Genomic DNA, 8,827 nt, shown 5'->3' with positions numbered 1-8,827 from the left:
ATATATGGAGAGTCCACCACTGCACTCACATTCATACTAACCCTCCATCTCCATCCTCCTATGTCTCCCCTCCCTCTTACCCTCTCTTGCACTTTTGCACACAGCCTTGCCCCTCTGCACCACTCACTCAATGTTATCTTATGCTTTTACATCCATCCACTGCAGTGCGAAAGAAGAAAGACTGAAATTTCAGTGTAACACTTGGGAGGAAAATAAACTCATGCAAGTTACAGCCCCAGCCTCCTCCTCGCTGTTGTAAGGCGCCTTCTCACCAAAATTCAGGAACCTAGTGCCTTGTTCCGAGTTCTTAGGCCGTCTCGACTTGTAGCTCTATGGCAGGGGTGTCAAACTCCAGTCCTGGAGGGCCGGAGCCCTGCACATTTTTGGGTTTCCCCTCATTTAACACATCTGATTCAACTCCTTGCACCTCCTTGTGCTAATTACAACACAGCTCTTGAGCTGATTAATTTGTGGTGGATCAGGGAAAGAACATAGATGCACAGGGATCTGCCCCTCCAGTACTGGAGTTTGACACCCCTGTTCTATGGCCACTGTCCTGTGCTGTTTTCCCACCGCTCAACAGGAACTGTGACCTTTGCTAAATATGCTAAATAAGCACGTAATTTCATATCAAACTACTCCGCCACCCAAAACAATGGAGGATTAAACTAGGGGGTGGGGGGTTCCAACCCGTAATATTGTTACGTGGCTATGTTCCTGCTCAGGAAGGGAGGCACTTCCAGTCACTCGGGCAGGTGCTGGCCTCCGACGGCACGTCCCTTCTTTACAGGGTTTATAGGGGGTGTGACTGCGGCGTCCAGAGCTCCTCGGCCGTTTTCCTCCATGTTCGACTCGTTAATTATTCAAGCAAACAGAAAGTGCATGCAGCCGTGCGTCCACACAATGCGCGGTTTCAAAGTGCGGTGGAGGAGGTCCTCCCTGCCCGGATCTAATCACCTGTTAGCGCAGGACTTTCCCCACACCAGCCGCCATCGTTTCCCGGTGGGAAAAACTAAGCATTGACTTAAAAAGTGAGCAAATTATTGGGATTAGGTTCAGTTTTCGGTTTTCCCTCGGTAATGGGATTACACTCGCTTAAATTTGTTTTTGAGCGATCATGTCTTTTCTCGTTCTCAGCTCCCACCATTAGTAAAACTCGCGGAAAGTGTTACCGACTGCATGATGGAGAGACTAGGTACGTATTACGGTCCTAAAGGAATAAAGAAACCGGGCTCTTATACGGTTATAAGGCTGTGTTGATAGTTTAATCAGTAAAACGCTGCTCTCTTCCGCGTCCCGCGGAACAGGCGAAATCGCAGCATGTGATTTTCTTTAAAGGGCTCAGCGACCGCTGCTTACACACTTGTTCTCGATGTTCACACTTGTTCGCTCAGATTCACAGAAATCCCCGAAACGGTCCCCCCTGGATCTGATCATGAACCAGATCCGCAGGAAGAAGTCCTTCAGCGAGCGTTTACAGAAGCCGTCTGTCTCCCGGTTCTTCCGCCCCTTTGAAAGCGAGGATAGGAAGGAGTCCGGCGTCTCTGAGGAGGGAGAGGACAAGGAGGATGTGCCCCCCGGGACAGGTGAGAGGGGATCATTAAGGCGCCCTGCGAATGATCCCCACCCTTTCAGTGATGAGTGTCTTATGTCAGTGCGGTGGGTGTGGTTTCCAGGGGAGAGCGAGTCCTTAGAGACAGAGACGGGCTCCGTGGTGGGCTGGGGGCGCGTCAGACAGTTCGTGCAGAAGATGGGGAGGCAGCCGGACAGCCAGAACCTGAGCCTGAGCCACTGTGACCTGACAGCCACCGACGTGGTGGAGCTGGGTGGGTAAGCGGGCTGTGGCAGGAGACAGCGGGGGGCAGGTAAATGTGGAGGTAGTGATGACTGGGGCCAGGGGGTCCCTGCTCTTCTCCTCAAACAGCCACCCTGCTGCCCTTCCTGAGTAGCCTGGATGAGATGGACCTCTCTTGGAATGACCTGATTGGAGGGTCGCTGAAGGCGCTGACCTTTCACCTCCAGCACGTGTGCAGGCTGAGGGCGCTGAGACTGAGTGGCTGCAGGCTGAGCCCTCAGGACCTTGCTGCCCTGGGTATGAGGCGTCCACGCAGAATGACTGCTGAGAATTGCAATGTATACACGCTTAATAATTTAAGAACCAGAAGTGGTCATGTTCTTAGCTTTAAAACTCTGACCAGAAGCATCAGTAAGTTACCAAAGTTAAATCAGCCCAGAGAACGTTTGTTTTTAATAACTGCTGATATTTTTAAAATCTTATGTAACTTAGTCTTTTTTGCTGATGCGTTAATATGGTTTCTTGGTTAAAGCCAGGCTGTAAGGTGTCATGTTGTCATGCACGTGCTTATTGTCTGAAATGCGAATATGGTAGGGGAGACCCTGGAAGAGCTCCCCCTGCTGGAGGTACTGGATCTGTCCTGGAACGCTGGGCTGGGGGGCCACCTGCAGCTCCTGGCCACTCAACTCCGCTCTGGCTGCCGGTTGAAGGAGCTCCACCTAGTGGACTGTGGGCTCACTGCGGCAGATGTGGGCGCCGTGGGTGAGGCTCCGTTCCATTGCATTTGCCCTATTAAAATGAACTACCTGCTTTCCTGATTGGCCCAGGGTTAGATGTGGGTTTGAAGGCCGCCCTCTTTTCCAGGTGCTATGCTATCCAGGCTTACGGGCTTGGAGCTGCTGGACCTGTCCACAAACCAGCTTTTGGGAGGGGCCTTTGGGGACTTGGTCCCCCAGCTGCAGGACGCCCCGGGCTTGCGGGTTCTGCGGCTTCGGGGGTGTGGACTGGGGACCAAGGACCTGGAGATGCTGGGTGGGTTTTCCTGACGTGTTTTAGTCACTGAAAACACATTCTGGCAGCCACAATTTAAGCCCCCCATGTTTATAGGTGGTGTGCTCCAGTTCCTCCCCACCCTGCAGGAGTTGGATCTGTCTTGTAACAGGGGGGTGTCTGGGGGGCTGGCCCATTTGGGGGCCCAGCTGGGGGGCCTCGCACAGCTGTGCTGCCTGGATGTGCACGATTGCTGTCTGACAGAGGAGGATGTGCAGGTTTTGGGTGAGCACTGCCCTGGGGGGGCGAGGGGGGGGGGGCTAGGCTGGCAGTGCATGTAACTTTTCTGGGTGCTTTTCTTGCAGTGTGTGTGTGTGTGTGTGTGTGTGTGTGTGTGGATTATGTTTAGATTATTTTGTGGGGACCATTTTTCAGGTCCCCACAAAGATCTGTGAATGCAATCAAAATACTAAAAATGTTTGGTTACTTATGCTTAAGGTTAGGGCTGGGTGGGGGTCATCATGTTGAGATTTGAGTTTTCCCCACAAAAATATAATTACAAACCTATATGTGTGTGTGTCTCCTCACCCCCCAGTTCAGGCACTCCCTTCCCTCTCTGACATCACCATGCTGGATTTATCCTCCAATAAGATGCTTGGGGGCGTGACCCAGCAGCTCTTTGCCGGCTTCCCATTGGGAAACGTGAAGAGGCTTAACCTAAGTAGCTGCTGTCTCACAGAGGAGACCTACCTGGCTCTCGGTATGCTGTCAACTACTTGGTTTACCTCATAACTAAAGACCTGTATAAATAATAACATGTTCAGATGATCTTACTCCCCCTGGCAACACGTGGCTGGTTTCCCCACTTCCTGTTGGTGTCATATTAAAGCAGGTATTTTAGCCTGGATTGTTTGTGTTAAAAATATATGCATGAATTGGTTAAGAAGAGCTAATTGCTAATCTTTGACTATTTCGAGGCATGAAGGCTCATTAATGGGACCTACACCGACCCGCTTCTCGGATACGGCGTCAGAGCACTGCACTATGTGCCCTGCAGGGGGCAGTGGTGCCTGTTACATGACTTTGCACAAGTTGTCAGTTACACATTGTGTTCACAGCCATGGCAGTGCACTGTCTTCCCCTGCTGGAGGCCCTGAACCTGTCATGGAACAAGTGTGTGGGGGGGAAGCTGAACTCACTGCTGGAGGCCCTGCCCACTAGCGCCGCCCTGCTGGAGATGAGGCTAAGCAGCTGCGGCCTGACGGCGGAGGACGTGCTGCAACTGGGTGGGGCTCGGAGCGCAGAGTGTTTGTTTCCGGCTTCCTGCGTTCAAGGCGGCCCTGTTTCAGCAGTTGGGTCCCCCTCTCTCTCTCTCTCTCTCTCTCTCTCTCTCTCTCTCTTTCTCTGTCTACAGCATCTTTGGCAAATCGCCAGGCCCTGAGTCACCTGAGGCAGCTGGACTTGTCCTACAATGGCGGTGTGGGCGGGGCAGGATGGCTGCCTCTCTTCCAATCACTGGGGAGCCTGGTGGCGCTAACAGAGCTGGACGTCAGCCTGCGGCCCTCGGATGCCGCCCCCCGCCTCTGCCTGGCTGTCTGCCCTGCTGAATGCCACGCCACGGCCTCCCGCTCTGCAGGTGGCGGCCTTGCGCCACTGGAGCCTCACCCCCCATGACAAGAACATGATAGACATTTTTTGCAAGGATGCCGGAAAGAGCATCTTCCTTGACTATGACCCCTAGAGGTGGGAATATTGGCAGCGTTGGTGGGATTAGTGATGCGCTGACATTGTTTGGTTGGTAGCTAAGTGGCGATTCGTCATGATGCAGTCAAGAGGCAGAATCAGCATAAATGAGATAGGAGACTAACCAGCCTGTAATTACAGCCTGTGTTTGGTCATTCCTCATTCTCTGACCCAAATAAATACCAAACACATTTCATCTTATAAACCACAGAGATTTTGGGATCTGTACCAAAAATGGCAAAGGTGGATAATTCTCATCTCCTAAAGCTACAAAACCTTAACTGAGGTGTGTTGCCTTTGGTGAGTGAGCTGCTTTTATCGGCTACTGACTGTGTGTAATGCTGGCTGCTCTCTTTGCTCCTATTTACTAAAATGTCAGTTCTGTAGAGTGCCAGCCCAGGCCTAGTAATATGATTGGTCAGACACCTCTTACAAAGAATTCCTTGAAAAACACAACTTGTTTAGATTTCAGTTATTGTGTACCCTGTGATGGGTTTGTGCCCCATCATGGATTGTTCACCGCCTTGCGCCCTTAGCTTCCAGGATAGGCTCCAGACCCCCCACGACCCTGAATAGGGTAAGTGGTTATAGAAAATGGATGGAATTGTTTATTGGGATTCAGTTAATCTGTGAGTAAATTAAGTATCGCACAACTTATTGTTGAATCACAGAATGCTTTCATGGTTTGTATTTGTACAAGATGTAGTGCTGTTTAATATTCATGTTGCATGATGATTTGTGACATATTTCTCAATAGGATTTATATATTTGTTTTTACCTAGTGCGGGATTTGGTAGTTTACCCTCTCTCTTATTAACTATAATACTATTTTCTGGTGTTTATCACTCGGTAAGCTCTCAGGAAATCTATTTTCTAAACAAATATGGAAATAGTTTTTATTATAGGCATTTAATATAATGTGGATGAAGCACTGATTATGAACATCTTCTAGATAGGAATATAAAAACATTATTTAGGACAATGTATATTTTGTTTGAGTAGAATTGAGTGGTTTGGGGAGTCATTAACGGGGGCCTTGGCATGCATCTTAATGAGAGCCTCTCATGCTCGGGTCATCTATCAGACATGTAGCTCTGTGTCATCTTGCAATCCACTTTTGATTTGTGAAGATCGGTCTGTAGATCGGTCTGCTTTCAACTGCCGCGATCCGCATAGCACCCGACCCCCACGGCTCCCCCTGCAGGTGGTGGGCCCACAGGAGGGCAGACCCTTGTTATTCCCCTGGGCTATGCCCACCCAGGCCACAAGGGTAGAAGGCAGAAGTGAGAGTAATGGTTCATAAGAAATACGTTGTTCTGGATTTTTTTTTAAAATCCAAAACAGTTTAAGTTTTTATGAGCTGCCGGATATCGCCTGCCGCACTGAAGAAAATGACCTTTTGTGCTTCAAAGTTGTTAGACTATGACTTCATATAGTCATACAGTCATACAAGTAACCGTGTCACAACCCAATCTATGTGACAACCAACATACAGTCACAAGAAAAGCTACTGCAGACTCCTCACAAATGCCAACACACATAAACAGGTAAATATGAAAAAAAATAAATATTTGCCCTTAGATTTGGAGGGCTGACACAAACCAAATACATATTGTTAAAATAGGCTAAAACAGTTACACAATTTTTATCTTGCAATTGCACTTTGTGGCAGAGTGGTGGCTCTGAGGCTAGGAATCTGTGCCAGACATCGGAAGGTTGCTGGTTCAAATCCTGTGAATTCCTGGAGTGATCCTATTCCATTAGGCCCTTGAGCAAGGCCCCTAACCTGCAATTGCTTCATCCTGGGTATGACATTAATCTAAATACAGCCCTATAAGGCGGTCATCCAACTTACAGGGAAATTCCGGGGTTGGTGGCAGTATTGGCACTCCAGCCACTGGAAAAAAGCTCATACTGGTCCATTTGTACTAGTGTGGTGTGGAGGTATCACTTGACGCATGGCTGCACTCAGGTTCTCATCCCTGAGGTGGTTTGTCGTGTGCTGGGTGCAGCAACACTGTCAGCGCATGCTCCTTACCTCTAATCCAGATTTGGTAGCCGATAATTGGTCCATGGAGGCTCCTGCCTTCGACTGCCACCTGATCTGCATATCACCTGATCCCACAGCTCCCCCTGCAGGTGGTGGGCCCACAGGAGGGCAGACCCTTGTTATTCCTGCAGGCTATGCCTGGCTGGGCCCCAAGGGTACAAGGCAGAAGTGAAAGTAAAGGTTCATATGAGTTCTGTTTGTTTTTTTTTTAATCCTTTTGGATTTTAAGTTTTTATGGGCTGCTGAACCAAAAAAAAGAGCTTTTAAGCTTCCAAGTCAGAGTATGACTCTGTCTCTATTGCCTGCCACTTTAGTCTCCTTAAAGGCTGTATCTCTCCCCCGTCTGTAAGTGAGTTTGTCATTCACTGTTTTATAACTCATCCTCTAAGAGTGAAGGTGGGTGATGATGGCACGTCCGAGTGTGAATAGCTTGCAGTATTTTTGATTATTGGGATTACTTATCACAGTTTGACATGCATAATACTTTGCATTCTTTTTGACTAACTATTGTTCATAATTCATATGCAATAGTTTGTACTTATTTGACTATTATTGCTTATATATGTAATTTTGTATCACTTTTAATAGTGTTTTTGAGCAAACCTAAGCGTGCCAGTTTGTTCCTTTGAGAGCCCTATATCCCTGTCACATCATTTTAACACAGTGCCAAATGCAGCCATGTAGATGCAACTCAACTCCTGGTTGAACATGATGCTAATAGTTTTTTTGCCCATTAATATTAAATTTATTAACACTCAATACAACTATCAATCATAACCTGTTGTTTAAAAGGCTAGCCCCTTTTTTAATTTATGCAATGGTTTAGTCTATAGAGCAAATGCGGTCAAGCTATCCGCGTTTCACCGAAAAACACGGTCCAAATCTTCCGTGCTTAAAATGTGAGGTGCACGCATAGATGTAACATTACGGTATCAGCCGTACATTACGCCAGAAATCACTTGCTGTGAGCTACGTATGCGTATCCGTACACAGTTGTGTTGTTAACGTTAGTGCTGATATACTTGCGTCCGTAATCTGTAGTGTGTACTCCTTACCACCAGGGGTCAGTGTCGAGGCCGCAAACCAAATAAATGAATGAATACCTGTATCTTAAACTCATCATCTGTTATTGCGAACAAATATGTCTTCACTTGAAGAATTATTAATCTTCATTATGCTGAGAGGGCACCAGAGAAGAAAACGCAAATCGCGGAGATGGTACATTCGACCCTGAACCCGAGCGGTGCTTTGTTGTTGGACTTCTGTGCTCGTCATGGATTGTCCATAATGAACACCATGTTCAAACATAAGGTGTCCACATGTGCACTTGGCACCAGGACACCCTAGGCCGCAGTTCGATGATCGACTTTGTAGTCGTGTCGTCGGACTTGCGGCCGCATGTCTTGGACACTCGGGTGAAGAGAGGGGCGGAGCTGTCAACTGATCACTACCTGGTGGTGGGTTGGCTCCGCTGGTGGGGGAGGAAGCCGGCCAGGCCTGGCAGGCCCAAGCGTATAGTGAGGGTCTGCTGGGAACGTCTGGCGGAACCCCCTGTCAGGAGGAGTTTCAACTCCTACCTCCGGCAGAACTTCTCCCATATCCCGGGGGAGGCGGGGGACATTGAGTCCGAATGGGCCATGTTCCGCGCCTCCATTGTGGAGGCGGCTGACCGGAGCTGCGGCCATAAGGTGGTCGGTGCCTGTCGCGGCGGCAATCCTCGAACCCGCTGGTGGACACCAGTGGTGAGGGATGCCGTCAAGCTGAAGAAGGAGTCCTACCGGGCCTTTTTGGCCTGCGGGACTCCAGACGCAGCTGACAGCTACCGGCAGGCCAAGCGGGATGCGGCTTTGGCAGTTGCTGAGGCAAAAACTCGGGTGTGGGAGGAGTTTGGCGAGGCCATGGAAAACGACTTCCGGACGGCTTCGAGGAGGTTCTGGTCCACCATCCGGTGGCTCAGGGTGGGGAAGCGGTGCAACATCAACACTGTTTATGGTGGGGATGGTGCGCTGCTGACCTCAACTCAGGACGTTCTCGGTCGGTGGAGGTAATACTTCGAAGACCTTCCCAATCCCACCGACACGCCTTCCGTAATGGAAGCAGGGTGTGGGGACTTGGGGGTGCACTCACCTATCTCTGGGGCGGAGGTCGCTGAGGTGGTTAAAAAGCTCCTCGCTGGCCGGGCCCCGGGGGTGGATGAGATCCGCCCGGAGTTCCTCAAGGCTCTGGATGTTGCGGGGCTGTGCTGGTTG

General features: G+C 49.6%; 1 protein-coding gene across 1 annotated transcript; it reads left to right on the top strand.

The window, feature by feature from the left end:
- Window positions 1-733: 733 nt before the first annotated feature.
- LOC125739983 (leucine-rich repeat-containing protein 31-like) lies at window positions 734-7,678 on the top strand. Its single transcript, XM_049010591.1, is given in 12 exon segments — window positions 734-1,031; window positions 1,138-1,195; window positions 1,395-1,586; window positions 1,677-1,826; window positions 1,925-2,092; window positions 2,390-2,557; window positions 2,660-2,827; window positions 2,903-3,070; window positions 3,381-3,545; window positions 3,904-4,071; window positions 4,200-4,360; window positions 4,362-7,678. Coding segments are annotated over 11 exon segments (1,689 nt in total). The 5' UTR covers window positions 734-1,031; window positions 1,138-1,179; the 3' UTR covers window positions 4,527-7,678.
- The last annotated feature ends 1,149 nt before the right edge of the window (window positions 7,679-8,827 follow it).

This window comes from Brienomyrus brachyistius, chromosome 4 (assembly GCF_023856365.1).
Source record: "Brienomyrus brachyistius isolate T26 chromosome 4, BBRACH_0.4, whole genome shotgun sequence".
Lineage (NCBI taxonomy): Eukaryota > Metazoa > Chordata > Actinopteri > Osteoglossiformes > Mormyridae > Brienomyrus > Brienomyrus brachyistius.
This window is presented reverse-complemented; position numbering and strand designations above follow the sequence as displayed.